This window comes from Suillus fuscotomentosus (assembly GCF_016647785.1).
Source record: "Suillus fuscotomentosus strain FC203 chromosome Unknown F5891scaffold_18, whole genome shotgun sequence".
Classification (NCBI taxonomy): Eukaryota; Fungi; Basidiomycota; class Agaricomycetes; order Boletales; family Suillaceae; genus Suillus; species Suillus fuscotomentosus.
Genome location: NW_024539530.1, coordinates 352985 through 367137, shown reverse-complemented (window position 1 = coordinate 367137; position 14153 = coordinate 352985). Strand labels below are relative to the sequence as shown.

Genomic DNA, 14153 nt, shown 5'->3' with positions numbered 1-14153 from the left:
ATGGGTCCTCAGAGCGATGATCTACTGCCAGTTCCGATAGAGGAAAGAACGTGGACTGCATTCAGTTATGTCGCTTTGTGAGGGCTGAAATTTGTTGGATTGACTGCACAACTAACACGCTTGTCGGCCAGCTGGGCGAGCACGTCAGTGAGTAGTGAATCGTCACAATGACAGAACCCTTATGAAGCTCTACTCGCAGATCAATGTCGGAAGGTTAGTTGCAAATCTTCAGCTTGTAGTATAAACTCATACAGGTCACTCGATAGTTGGATGATAACCTCTAGCATGATCGTCATGGGCATGTCGTGGTGGCAAGCCTGGCTGACTGTCTGGATTGGCTATGGTGTGATGACGCCGTTTGTCGTCCTGTTGGGCCGACCGGGTGCTGTATTTCATGTTACCTTCCCTGTCGTCAACCGTGCCAGCTTCGGAATATTTGGAAGTTTGTGGTGTGTATTCAATAGAGCGACGATGGCATGGTAGGTACGATGTCTTTTGCGCCGTGCTGTGCTCACTTCATTGCAGTATCTGGTACGGAGTGCAATCGAGTATCGGCGGTTCATGCGTCCTAGTGATGCTCCGTACAATCTGGCCAAGTGTCAATAATATCCGTGAGTTTATTGATGAGTTGGTCCTTCGTGATCTGATCTGATACCTTATACGACGAAGCAAATTCCATGCCCTTGTCCTCTGGCACTAATACCAGGGATTTCATGTGCTTCCTCATTTTTTGGGTTATATCTTTGCCCTTCATATGGCCTCCAGTGCACACAATGTACGTTTAGAGAAGTTCATTCGGACGGATTACTGATGAGCTCGCAACAGTCGTCATTTCTTCACGTTCAAGACGATTGTCTCACCCATTGCCTGTGTCATCTTTATGATTTGGTGCATCGTCAAGGCAAAAGGTGTTGGACCGATCGTCAAACAGCCGGCAACCATCCATGGCTCAGAACTGGCATGGGCCATGATCAGCAATATTGGTATATGCATCAGTAACCTCATAACATTGACGACGTATGTCTGCTGTGCTTTCATGTATTATCTCAATAATCTTGCCATATTTGCAGGAACGCGCCGGATTTTGGGTCACGGGCGAAGACTCCATCCACACCAATCATTTCCCAACTCTGGTGCATCCCCCTCTCTTATGGTTTAGTCTGTCTCTTTGGTGTGATCGTCAGCTCATCGTCACAAACAATCTACGGGGAAGTAATCTGGTCACCCGTGGATTTGCTAGGAATGTTCTTGGACGACAACCCATCCCCTGCCACTCGATTTGGTGTGAGTATGTACAATGCAAGGTTGTTTTGCACTGACGAGAAGGTCATTAGGTCTGGTTCATCGCCTTCTCTCTCATTATAGCCCAGGTAGGCATTATATCGACTTTCCTGAAGATCTAATACTGATTGATCTCAGATAGGGTATGTAATGGACGCACGAGTCGCTGTCATAGCTCACACTTTGTACCCCGCCCATTTTCAGAGGGAACATTAGCGCTAACACAGTCAGTGCGGGTTGTGATCTGACGGCGCTATGTCCACGTTTCATCGTAAATCCTTTACTTCATGCATTGATTTCAGGAAGTACTTATTTTCATCGCAGAATGTCAGACGCGGTGGGTATATTTCAGCTATTGTCGGACTTGTCATGTGTCCCTGGAATCTGGTAGCGAGCAGCAGTCGTTTTTCTTCCTATATGTCTGCGTACACGGTCTTCCTGAGCGCGATCGCGGGAGTTATGGTGAGCCACCTGGATCTGTATCGTATTTTATTCCAGACTTGATATGCCTCTAGGCCGCTGAATACTGGTTTGTGCGCAAGGGCCATTATAACGTCGCCGACCTCTACGTCACCCGCAAAGGAAGTTGGTATTGGTACAATTATGGTTTCAACCCCAGGTCTGTGAAAGACTGGAAATTTTGGCTCTTCATTGCTCACTTGAGTTTAAAGAGCGTACGCAGCATACGTGGCAGGCATCGCCATCAATATTGTGGGGTTCGCTGGGGATAGTACGTCCCTTTAGTCTGTATTTTGCTTGCAGTACTCATAGTTCCACAGTTGGAATACCCGTACCAGCTGCTGCGACTCACATATTCGACTTGTCGTTCTTCACAGGATTTGGCATTTCAAGTATCGTGTTCTATATATTGAGCAGGATGTTTCCGGTTCCTGGAGCTGCTGACACATTTGAGGAAATAGATGTATCTGGGTATGAGGAAAAGATGGCGAACTGCAGCGAGGATACAAAATCAAAGGACGGCTCCACAGAGAAGGAATCTACCGTATAGATTTAACTGACTTCGGACAGTCAATAAACATTCAAGGCAAGTGATGGAACATGGACATTGATACGGGAAATCAACTGATCTTTCGAAAGTCCTGACAATGTGCTAGATATTCCCCGCCAGTAAGATTTAGACGAATGCTTTGTAAATTTCGAAACTTCTTTTGCAATAGAAGCGCTATGTATAGTCAATGCTGAGCGCTGAGAAGTCGAGTAATGATCCTGCCCTGAGATCGACAAACATTCCCCGCGAGCGAAATTGAGGAATGTTTATAAAGCCATTTGGAAGTGCCAGGGCAGGGTATGTAGCCTACTGCTGAGAAACATGCTCTTAATCGAGAAATGATGTTCGACTCCTTCCGCAATGGAAGTGAAAGTGACAGGATGAGGTAAATACATCAGTGACAAACATTCTTGACAGGCGAAAACGAGGAATGATGATAGTCCCTTGAAAGTTCAGAGTAGTGGCCATGATGTTTGATGCGAGTCACGAGGCGGCGAGTTGCAATTACAGTATCAGCGTTGAGCTCAGGCTGCGGCTTACGCGATTCAGAAGCGTATGTGGTACCTGTGATGGCAGAATGCCGTCGCCGAGTCTGTACCCTGAGGGCGCATATAAATGATGTTATGAAGACCAACTCGCTTCTCGTATTCTCTTTCTTGCCTCCCCAACAACAAATTTCAATTATCATGTCTATCAACGGTGTCCTTGTAAATGTGCGTGACCCTGATTTCGTGTTGGGGACGCACAGAGACGGTGTGCACACGAAGGTCGAAGGCCAGGCCTTCAATCAGACTGACAATCAGAGGGTCAGTAGATAACCAGAGATGAAGTTCCGACCCTGGCGCTGATGAGTGATATCAATAGTGGACCTCGAGATATACGTATGTCAAAGAAACAGACACGCGTCTGTGGTCGGTCCAGAACAAGGATACTGGAGATTGCTTGTCATGGAACGTCAGTGTCTGCAAGAAGCGGTTCCGATGCCAATCTCACCTCTTTGCAACAAATTTGCAGTCGGACAAGCAAGTCATCATGAGCGAGACTGAGCACTGGTGGAAATTGGTCTTCGTAGGCGACAATGTCGCGTGCGTATTATGCGATTCAGACCATGCCTATCAACTGACGATGAGGTGCAGATTCCAAATCCCCCATGACTCCAAGGACGATCAAAGCGTCTATACTTTGAAACTTGAAGATAATGGATCGGTGATGCTAGCCCATTGACCGAGGTACCGCATTGTTCCTGATTTTCGTTGCAGGTCACCATTGAGGACCAGCAGGAGCCACTCATCAAAAGGCAGTTGTGGATGATCCAGGATAAATGAGCATGTACCTGAAGGATTTCCTCTAGCTGGTTTGCCAGTATGTTTCTATGTGCTTGTTGCAATTGTCACGGAGATTAGGCTGCAGCCCGCTGTTTTTTATGTTGTTCATACAAGTATACATTGCTGTCCGCCGCAGCACATAGCACGCATATGGTTGGGCATGGTCCGCAAATGTAGCCTCTGTGAATGTGAGGCGTTACACAAATTAGAATTACCCGCATCAGTCAACAGACATTCAAGGCAAGTGATGGAACATGGAAGTGCTAGGCGTAGCAATCGTTCTGTAAAAAACCCGATTAATGAAACTCCTTCAGTAGTGCCAGACTCGAGCTGCGTAAGAAATATAGACATGGGCAGCACAAAATGAAACCTTGATCAGAATGGAAAGCTCGATGGCCATTTACATAATACGATTCCCGCAGAGCCTGAAAGTAAGTGCTATAATCGACCGCAATGGGAGTAGATAGATATTACCTGCGCCTCGCGACGTAAATATCACCAACCAGGTGACATCATACTCAAGTCATCTTCTCCTATGATTTCTTTCGACAACAACAACCACCATCTCAGCAAAGAAACAGTTCCAAGATGCATCCGACCCCTAATTTCCGCCAGCAGGGAGATATGTCCCAGAAATACTGGCATAATCAGCCGCCAAGGAACAGATTTGTGCGCTCAGTAAATCAGTACTGACTGCGACCGCTCATCATTTGGATCACGCAGTTCATCATGACCGCAGCTCTCATTGCTGGAACAGGGCTTGCGTATTATTGGGGCTATCGGGGTGTGGATCAGAGGCACAGTGACAGTGAGTGTTATGACTACTTTCCAGAAATTGCATTCTCAGCACTGTTACCGTCGCTTAGAAATACCTGTCAAGAAGTAGTCAGGATGTCATGGGAATGAGGAATGTTTCACTGGTCCCCCTTGTACGATGAAAGTCCATTAATTTGTACCTGTCTAATCTACTTTTATTTGATATGTAACATGTTTCTATACGACACCTATTGCTGGGTACTACCGTTAGTAAGACGACAAGCCTAATGTTTAAAAGTCATAACTCACTGGGTAGTCAATCATTCAAAGCGTTTGATGACATGTCAGTATCTAGTCCATGTTTGACCACCGACTGGTCAATGAGGTACTGCAACGTTGACGTATTTTCGTCACATCTGGACAACAATCAATGAGACGCAAACGACTATGGATGCAGGTAGAGACGCACAGCCTTGATATTGACCCCTCTACGTCACCTAATGCCTTCTGGGCCGCCCGCAATACAGGTGCATATTCACCGCTGTGATCCCTCAGGAAGCGACCATGTGCCGTAATCACAGCCTGCACCCAAATGAGGTCGAATTCGAGATGAGGACTCTTCTCCAGATGCTCTGACGTGAATCGAAGGAGTGCAGGGATATAAATATTAGGCATCTGACGTGCAACAAGGCGTATATCACTGCGTGGAATGCGCTCGTAAACTTGTTGTATAATGGGTTTTTCATTCAAGCGGAATGCAAGAACAAGCGCCTTCAGGTACTCGCCCTCCGCAAGGATGTTGAGTATGGCTTGCGGAGTGAGATCTATTGTGAGGTCGAAAGGGTCAAACATAACAGTGTCGTCTAGAGAGTAGATCAGGAGGCCTTCGGTGCTTGCAGCTGCCCAAGCACGCCCTGTTGGGGAGAAGCGCACGCATTTAGTGCGTGCTTCTTGCCGGTACCTTCGTACGGACATGTCGCCTGCTCCTCTCGATGCACCTGGTAGAGTCGTATCCATCCTATCTTCTAGGTCGCTGGCATTGCCGCGGTCATCAATAAGATCGATGTTGATACCCGCGTCGTTAACCTTGCGACTATCTAGAAACTCCTGAGTGCCATCTAGCGAGAGGTTTTCTGAAATCTGGAACTTCTTCACGAGCACTCCCTCTCCTTCACGTACGTCATATAGACAAACGTACTTGCTATTTCCACCGGCAAGCACACACGACCCATCTGCAGTATATGCAAGGCTCGTAAACGCCTTCGTGGAAGAACTATTGGCAGCCGCGACTCGATCGTCTGCTTTTCGTCCTCCAGAAACATCTTTGCGGCCATCAATGACATTTGACTGCTTTCCTGATCGCACATCAAAGAATGTGATCTGGCCATCAAGCGTAGACGCTCCTAGCTCCACGCCATCCGGTCGAAATGCAATCGAGAGAACATCGGAGGAGAGCGTAAGAGGTTCCACAGCGCGTGATCTGCCAAAAATGCTCCAAATGCGAATAGTGCGATCCCAAGAACCACTCGCTAGTTGATTGGCACCCGTTGGTGAGAAGGCAAGCGTAGATACGGGTGCTTCATGGCCGGCGAGGATGTCGAGGAGCTTCCCGGTTTGGACCGACCACATAAAGACTTCGAATGTGTCTGTTGAGCCTGCAGCAACAACTTCTCCTGATGGGTCGACTGCTATGGAAGAGAACTGAACAGGAGAAGGGGAGGTAAAAGTTCGGAAATTGCGGTACCGAACTAGGTCGAATGCACGAACGGTACCATCAAGAGATGCGGAGAAGAGAACAGAGCCGTGCTTCGCGAAAGTGATGCCCATTATGGGTGCAGTGTGCTCTGAGAAGGTTACGAAGCAGAAGCCATTTTGTACGGACCAGACCTTGAGCTTGCCATCGTCACCCCCTGTGGCAATGGTCTGCCCATCTGGAGCGTAAGCTAGCGTGTTCATATCAAAATAGTGTCCCTGTTGTTTGAGGATATAGGACTCTGATTGCCATTCCCAGACAAGGAGCTGACCAAGCCTACGTGCGCCAAAGGCAAGCCACTCTCCGGTTGAAGATATTGCAACAGATGATATCTTCTCCTGCGAGATGCTCAGAGTGTGGATATTTGTGAATGACGGAAGCTCCCAAAGCCCAAACACTCCACTGGAAAATCCAACGACTAGGAGGTTGGAAGGTGGGTGGAAGGTGGTACAGACAACTTTCGTGTGTGGGAGATTAAAATAGTGGCGGTCATGTACACCCCACCTTGTCCGAGGAATTGAATGTGCGAGAGCTGAAGAAACAAGCTGTGGCACCTCAGCGTCGTCTGGCTCGTCTTTGGCTGTCCATGTGAAAACAGCACCATCACGGCTGACAGTGTATATCTGAGCATACGTAAGTCAAAGGAAAGATGAAAGACTGATTTCACTTACAAATTTGCCATCGGCAGAGAAGTATGCTCCAACCACGGCGTCCTTATGACCAGCAAACGTTTTTGGTCGAAACCCTTCCAAGGGGTCAAGGGTGAATAATCGGGCAGTCATGTCGCGCGATGTCGTTATGAAGCAGCTGGTCTCACTGAGCTTAGTGGTCAACAACAATAAACTAAATGCGCTCACGTTGAATCCGGTGACCATCGAATACTAGATACGTTGGCATGATGCCCCGTGTATGTGCGGTGGAGTACGAATGGTGCGAACTCTCGGACTAGGTGATTTGGCGTGCGCCAAACTTGCACATGGGAATCATGGGTCACTGCGATGAACCTAAGGGGTGATCAGAAGATGAGAACCATCGATCGCACGAAAAAAAAAATGCAGAGCTCACTTTCCATCATGTGAAAATTGTATATCCTGAACCGGTTTTTGGAAGTTGAAATGATGCAATACCACGCCTCTTTTGAAATTTACTAGCAACGCTCTGCCATCTATGCGAGTTGTTCAGTATTCGCAAGATCTGAGAGCACCCCAACGAACCTTCATCGACAGATACCAGAACGTTCCCATCTGGGCTGAGGGCAATTGCAGCAATATTTTTACGATTCTCGACTGGCAGAGTTCGGGATTTATTGCTTAAGAGTGTCATCCTTCAGCATCTCTCATATACTACATGATGCACTTACTTCACCAAATCAAATACTGATACTCGATTCCCGACAGGACTCAGCAGTGTGTTGCCATCGGGAGTAAAAATAATGTTCCCCTGCTGGTAAACTGTCCCACAGATGTTGGAGAACTAAACAAATGATGAACTTCTGTTTCTGCTAATTGGTACAACGTTTTACCTTGTAATTTGCCTTCATGAGTGCCCAGAACGACGAGCAGGCTTAAAGCAAAAGGCAGTTTGAGGAAGTAATGACACAAGCCAAAATTTGTGGGTCCGACCGAAAAGGAAGTCATGCCCTTCAACTTGAACGCCAACTAGAAATCTCATCTGTACTGTCAGTTTCACAACCATGATCAACCGGCAGATCAGCAAGACCTGAAAGGATGCGCATTTTATCTGTGCGATCAATCGACCACGGACAAGAGCAGGAAAATATCCATGAAGCTCGTGGAGAAGCTATTTTCACTTGCAACTGATATTCGAAGAACACGGCACTGTCGAGAAACCTCCCTCAGCACTCATTAGACGCATCACACGGGCCTCTTGAAAGTCATTCAAGCCCTTTTTGCAGAGAAGTCGGACTTGTACCTCGATCAAATATGCACATGGCTTGCATTTGAGTACGATTTCATCACGAGTCCTGCACTCTCTCGCAATCTCAAAGAAGCTGGCTTGACGCGAAGAGTTCTACGAAAGCTCGCTATCAAATGTGACGAAGCTCGTCGACAGGAATTCAAGAACAGCCTCCAGAATCACTCCATTGGTGATGGCTCCGAGTTTGTTGTCCTTAACGAGACGAGCAAAAACGGAACGTACCTATGCGCGACGTTATTGACGGCAGCAAGAGGAGAACGAGCCACCCTGACTGATGTCTTGAAAGGTACCTCATCTTCTCCCAGCAGGCACATGTGAATTCGGGAACTCGAGAGGCTTGTCGAGGTCGTCCAGCTCACATTGTTCTGATTCAGAGAGATTTTGATTGTAAGTTTGTTGGACTTGTTTTATTTGTTTGTTGCCATAGATGTATTTCAGTGCAAAGACACGGAACAAATACTGTTGTATGGTTGAAAAGTGTTGAGTACACTCTAGGGAATCATGTCCGCTGTAAGAATTCTTAGCCATGTTTGATCGTGACTGGTTCAAGTTTGACCTCAAGAACATGACTAATGGAAGGGACATCAAGTATCAGTAAATATATTTAGGTTGAAAATGAACATTAACACCCAGAGTGCCGTAAAGTAGAAACCCGAGGAATGACTTGGATTTCGAAGGAACATTGTCAGTGTTGACTGTAGCATTATATCGTGCCAAAGTCTTTCTCGCAACCTTTGCCCTCCAGCGTTAGGTGTCTTTCTCGTTGCTCATGCTAGCCCACTGGTGAAATCGCAGGTTCGTCCATTGCCGCCCCCCTCGGACGCTTGGGCGTATACATTGGTCTTTCGCCGAATATGTCAGGTCGAGAAGACACTTGCGAGAAAGCAGTGTGACCATCGCTGTTGGTACCTACTAGTATACCTCCATGCTTCTGTTGACGAGAGATATGACGTTCAGAAGCAAGTCGACATTTGGGATAAAAGATACGCGGGTGGGTATAGCACTCCCTGTGGTGCGGAATTTTCGTTCTATGATGTCAGTGGGAATTGGCAAAAATAGTGCAACGCCACCTACGACAAATGTACCTCGAAAGATCGAGACCTAGAAATTATTTTAGTAATATAGATGTTCGCCGTGACAATATTTGGCTCCTTCAAGCCTCAAGTAGCGGGTTTTGGCCTGTGGCATCGGATCACGAAGTTGCGAATAATGGGCTCTAACTTTAAACTGAGTAATGGATTTTGCAATATCATGATGGTCTGGCCACGCTCCCGGGCCACGCTACCCTCACAACAGACGCATAACAAGTATACGTACTGCAGACTAGAACAGAATCTTGGAAGGCACCCCATATCGGAATCTGGACGAATCTAAATTTCAGTGTACACAAAGTTCATTTGCGAGCATGAACACTGTAATTGTCTATCAGACGGATACCACCGCAGCACGGCGGTAATTAACCAGTGAATGAGTGGAGCAGTGAAAGTTCGGTAGCGTACGCGATTTGCCAAAATTACGCTATTGCATCATAGGTTCTTTGTGCTCCAAGATAACGAAGGGAGCATGCCACATTTCAAAGACTGCATGAAAATTGTCTGCGCCATGGCTCAAACGAAAAAAAGGAATCAAAACATGACATGGCAGCGGGGAACGAACTCACGAGGAACGGTAGTCCGCATCATTCCGGGTCAAGGACTACGTTCGTTTGAAGAAGGTTGTCGCCTTCTGCGATCTCTGAGCGATGTTTTTACATAAAGAAAACTTCCTCCGGCAGCCAGAATGAGGCTACCCCAGCCAAAAGCCTTTGCGAGAAACAAAGTTCAGGGTTGTTAATTACAAGTGACTTCTGCTCGCCACTTACCATCCGTCGACTGAGCATCCCAAAATTAAACCGATATGATGGAGCTTCGCAGTCGATGACGTTATTTCAGAATTTGGGCAGTTGGGTGTAGATCGAGCGCCGGGTGTCACAGCCCACGGACGAAGTGTAAACCAAAGTTAACGTTTGTGGCAAAGACATGCGCGGTGCATGAGTTGTTGCCAGACCGTGACATCGTGTGACTTCCCTTGTAACACCTAAACTTAGTAAGTTGAAACATACTATTCGCCGCTCTATATGTTCCCAACACCAGCATTTACTGGCCTAGCTCGGCTACTTGTCCATTGCGACTAGTTATAGCACGCAGTTTTGACAGACACCAATTTAAATTACCTGTTCGACGGGATCAATACAAGGTTCCGGAGGGCCGTTTCAAGTTGACGCTGTTCAAGTTGGACCTTACTATATGATTTCACCCATCATGTTGCCCATGCGAGAAGCTATCGAAGCTAGTCCGTATTTTTATTCGCTGCACTCATCTCATCTTTGTGCGGGGTATGTCGTCAACGACTTGATAAAAAAAATCTCATCTAATGTCTACTGAAGTTTAATGGTATAAAAATTTGGGGTGCACAGCAAGTCCCAACTATGATAGTCCGGACTACGAATAATGGGACCGACTCGGATGATGCCGTTTCCCATCCTGCCGTGACAGTGTTAGGTTGCTGCATAGAATACCTGATGCATGTGCAATATTAATCAATCGTAACTTACAGTTGCTTCTTGGCGATTTGCAGCCACCGGTCACCCGGTCATGAGCCGTTCCCAAAGGACTTTGCAACACGGACTCCTAGAGCGGAATCGCGTCACTCAGGAACTGGGGTACTGATATTGGCGCTCTTGTAGGCATCAGATCTTACCCCACGCTTTCTGGTGGGTGATAGCCCAAGCCTGTCGCAAGAGGACTGGTAGTATTACCTTCCCGTCCTCATGTTGACAGAATCCGTTATCAGTCGTATCTCGAAGACTGAGATATCAGATAGCAAAGCAGGTGATGGTATTGTTCCTGGTTGCTACGGATCCGGTACATGCACACCGCAGCCAGATACGGTTTCCCTTACCCCACTTACCGCAAGGACACAATCAGTCCACAACCTCCGGGCAGGATTCACAGATTACTGGGGTCAGGGACGATAGCGTCTTCTTAATGTGCTTCGTGTCTGCTGAGTTGATAGCTTAGATGAGGTACGCCATGCGAGCGAAGAGGGATCGTGGGGACCCGGTAATCTGCTTTCGCGCGCTCACAACCCGATTCGCTGAGGTGTCGCCAAAGCTCTTCTCACCAATCTAGTAAGTTCGCTCTACTAGCTCGGTTGTAAAACACGCTGCTGCTTATTGAAGATACGTTGGTTTGTCCCTAATTTCCCAATCTCAACCAGTCAAGATCCGACTTAAGGACAGATAGTCGGAATGTTCCCCGGATCAGTGACAGCGTCGGGATTTGTCATGAACATGACAGTAGCATGTGCCATTTTCCTTCACAACTTTCGTCATTTTTCTCACAAAGGGTTCTCGAAGGCATCGTTAGCCTCTGCGACTCACATGGATTCACGTTTTTTTCTAATGACGGTACCGGTTGTTTGATATTAACCGAAATTTGCTTTGCGCTTTCTTCACGATTTGTCCGCTGACGGTACCGGTTGTTTGATGTATGCTTTGCGCATTCTTCGCGATTGTTTCACGCTTTGATTCCGTAGACGTGGAACCGCCGGCAATTCAGGGAATGTCGCCGACTCGGATGACCCCATCAATCGTGTTGTTCATTTACCTTATCTCCGCAATGGACTGAGAGGTTGAACAAAGGGTAGACCCTTACGATATTTTTTGCTAGTGGAATGTATGCGTCATACACCGAAGTAGGTGAGATTGCGGAAGAAAAAGATAGAACACTTGCCATCAGGCCATCAGCTCGGCAGCCATGCCAGTGTCGTCACGTTGAGTGATTCAAATCCGAGCTTTGAAATCTTAGCGTCATTGGATATCGTGAAGTTGTTCTAGAAATCGAACACGTTACAATCGAACGCATTTAGTTGGGATTGGTGGTCACTTTCTTGGTATATTTTATATTTTATGTTTTACTATATTTTATTCACTTTGTAGTCACTGTCGATTCATTCCTTGAGTGACGTCGAATACCAGTATCGTGGGTCACATATGCTATGTCGGGAAGCGATCGGTGCGCATACAGGCTAGTAAGATGATTATGTGCAAATATAGAAAGTCGAGAATTTCGTACATAATGTCTTTATTAACCGATGCTGTCACACTAACGTAATTTTCTTTATATGTGCGTTGATGTCACTACTTTGGTCGTCACAATAATATATTGCCTTTCTTCCCGTCAGCTATATAAATGTTCTCCTTGCTCTCCCTAACAGTCCTAACCATTTGACGATCCGACCCTACCCTGGCATCGTTCAAAGAATCTCTCCTCTCTTCTCTCAATACATAGAGCCGTCCGTTCCAGCCCATTATCTACAACTCCTAGCCGCCATCATCATTCAGTCACCTCATCCTAACAGTATGCCTGGCGCAACTCCATACATCGGAAATGCCACAAGGATATGGGAGATCAATGTGCACTGGAGCTTGTATTCTCAGTGCGGAATATGGGATCCTAAAGGTCGCGGCGTGGATATTTGGGAATGCATTAGAGCTCGTAAGTTGCCACTCTTCTTTGTGTCTAGCAATCCTCATATGTCCCTTTTAGATGACTCAACCCAGTTTACCCAGGTTCGCTACCAGTGTTGCATTGTCGTCTCCTGTAATAATCTCACCTTTTTCAGCCACCAAATGGTCTTTATTGGCGCTACATCGCCCGCCGGTAACCAATCTATGGTTTTATGAACACTGCCATAAGCCAAACCTTGACACCGTGATTCTATCACGTTACCGCTCGTGGTCATCTGGTACCCACAGACGCCCAACCCAATCTCAGGACTGCGTCATGCCACCCTCAACGTCGCAAGTGAAGGTTATATATCTCCCAGGTATAGGAGAGACACGCGTGGTCACATTGCCTTCGATGAGGGATGTGGAGGGTCATTCATGAATGACATGCATTTTTACGATACTTACTCTTTGCATTTTCTTTGGCTGGTTCCGAACTTCCGCTTCGTTATGGTCACGTTCACCCCCTTTTGTGGTATATTTACTTATTTCGTTAAATCTTCTGGCACAAAACACTTACTATACATGTCTATTCTAATATCCACCGCAATTTTTTTGGGAAGCACAACTACAGGTAGACCTAATAGACGATGTCGTCCCTCCACTACATCCCCAATTTGTGTGTTCCTGGTTGCAGAAAGTGCACGGTCTCCGACTCTCCGTCACCAGGGGCAAAGTGTGTACTAGGTGAGTCGCATCATATTTCTGAGAGTATTGAAACAGTATCTCAGTTGTGCCAAGCCATGATCAGACCCGTTTTCATTGTTAATCCATGTGGCGCATTATCACTAGTGCCGCGTAACAGAGCCTTCCTGTCCCTGGTGACTACCATACTACACCGCGGAGGATGGACCCGTCCCGAAACACATTATGTTAGTCATGCTGTAAATCTGATCACACGTGTTATGCATGTCCGACCACGAGATCTCATGAACGCTAACGGGTTACAGAAGAAATAATAGGGGTGCGCGAACACAAGCGAATTTCTGAAGCGGAAGCACCCTCATTCGCAGGCCAACGATCTACAATTGCCGACGCTATTGCAAAGTTTCGAGTACAGACAGCGAGGCAGACGAAGTCTATCAGAATCAATGTCACTGCGCGAATTGACATCTAGCAGTGGACCCACGCGGTCAGGCTATATTCCCATTTATTCGCCAGAGCATAGTAATATGCACAGGATGCGTACCTGCGATAACAGCATCATCCCCATCCTGCCCAGCGCCTCGATGTGATCGGGTGCGCATGACTTGGTAAACCTCCCATATAAAGAGACGAACGCTCGAAAGGGTAGCCGAATATTCTTGGTAGCGCTAAAACTCAGCCGTAGGGTCCGAACACGCACATCCTCAAATCGTTATCCCCGAACATGGGGTCCTAAAGCCCAGGAGACACCAGTAATAGTCTTGGCCTGTCCCAGATGTGACTAGGAGGAAAAAAACGTTATCGGAAGCCTCATTGCCTTGGGAAATGAAATCATGATAAGTCCTGATTGGGCATGATGCGCCAGGATCACTGGCACAGTCTTGTCCCGGTGTGAGG

At 47.0% G+C, this 14153-nt stretch overlaps 5 protein-coding genes across 5 annotated transcripts; 4 read left to right on the top strand and 1 right to left on the bottom strand.

Moving 5' to 3' along the window:
* Positions 1 to 2290, top strand: F5891DRAFT_949318 (permease for cytosine/purines, uracil, thiamine, allantoin-domain-containing protein; the record flags this gene model as incomplete). Its single annotated transcript, XM_041374865.1, has 12 exons — positions 1 to 77; positions 240 to 479; positions 526 to 611; positions 670 to 775; positions 826 to 1017; positions 1071 to 1284; positions 1335 to 1370; positions 1457 to 1552; positions 1606 to 1743; positions 1797 to 1900; positions 1953 to 2011; positions 2061 to 2290. The coding sequence occupies 12 exons, from the start codon at positions 1 to 3 to the stop codon at positions 2288 to 2290; spliced, it is 1578 nt and encodes a 525-aa protein (XP_041227753.1).
* Positions 2291 to 2708: 418 nt separating this feature from the next.
* Positions 2709 to 4019, top strand: F5891DRAFT_1025169 (uncharacterized protein; the record flags this gene model as incomplete). Its single annotated transcript, XM_041361357.1, has 5 exons — positions 2709 to 3096; positions 3155 to 3244; positions 3305 to 3375; positions 3427 to 3496; positions 3550 to 4019. Coding segments are annotated over exons 1-5 (623 nt in total), but the record flags the coding sequence as incomplete, so codon positions are not given.
* Positions 4020 to 4687: 668 nt separating this feature from the next.
* Positions 4688 to 7744, bottom strand: F5891DRAFT_1107266 (WD40 repeat-like protein; the record flags this gene model as incomplete). Its single annotated transcript, XM_041363669.1, has 8 exons — positions 7647 to 7744; positions 7485 to 7597; positions 7339 to 7433; positions 7190 to 7289; positions 6982 to 7128; positions 6796 to 6931; positions 4841 to 6747; positions 4688 to 4787 (listed from the first exon to the last, which is right to left on the bottom strand). Exons 1-8 carry the CDS (start codon positions 7662 to 7664, stop codon positions 4688 to 4690), a joined length of 2616 nt encoding a protein of 871 aa, XP_041227751.1. The 5' UTR covers positions 7665 to 7744.
* A 4720-nt stretch (positions 7745 to 12464) lies between these two features.
* On the top strand, positions 12465 to 12769 carry F5891DRAFT_949271 (uncharacterized protein; the record flags this gene model as incomplete). The annotated part of the gene is made up of 3 exons (XM_041374861.1): positions 12465 to 12600; positions 12652 to 12674; positions 12728 to 12769. The coding sequence occupies 3 exons, from the start codon at positions 12465 to 12467 to the stop codon at positions 12767 to 12769; spliced, it is 201 nt and encodes a 66-aa protein (XP_041227750.1).
* Positions 12766 to 13619, top strand: F5891DRAFT_176962 (uncharacterized protein). Its single transcript, XM_041370801.1, has 2 exons — positions 12766 to 13287; positions 13404 to 13619. Exons 1-2 carry the CDS (start codon positions 12990 to 12992, stop codon positions 13568 to 13570), a joined length of 465 nt encoding a protein of 154 aa, XP_041227749.1. The 5' UTR covers positions 12766 to 12989; the 3' UTR covers positions 13571 to 13619.
* The last annotated feature ends 534 nt before the right edge of the window (positions 13620 to 14153 follow it).

What these genes read in the sequence shown, in the direction of transcription:
- F5891DRAFT_176962 (XM_041370801.1), top strand. Translation starts at nt 12,990, where the DNA reads ATGAATGACATGCATTTTTACGATACTTACTCTTTGCATTTTCTTTGG. An exon ending in TCTCCGTCACCAGGGGCAAA is followed by an intron (nt 13,288 to 13,403) that starts GTGTGTACTAGG and finishes CATTATCACTAG; the next exon opens with TGCCGCGTAACAGAGCCTTC.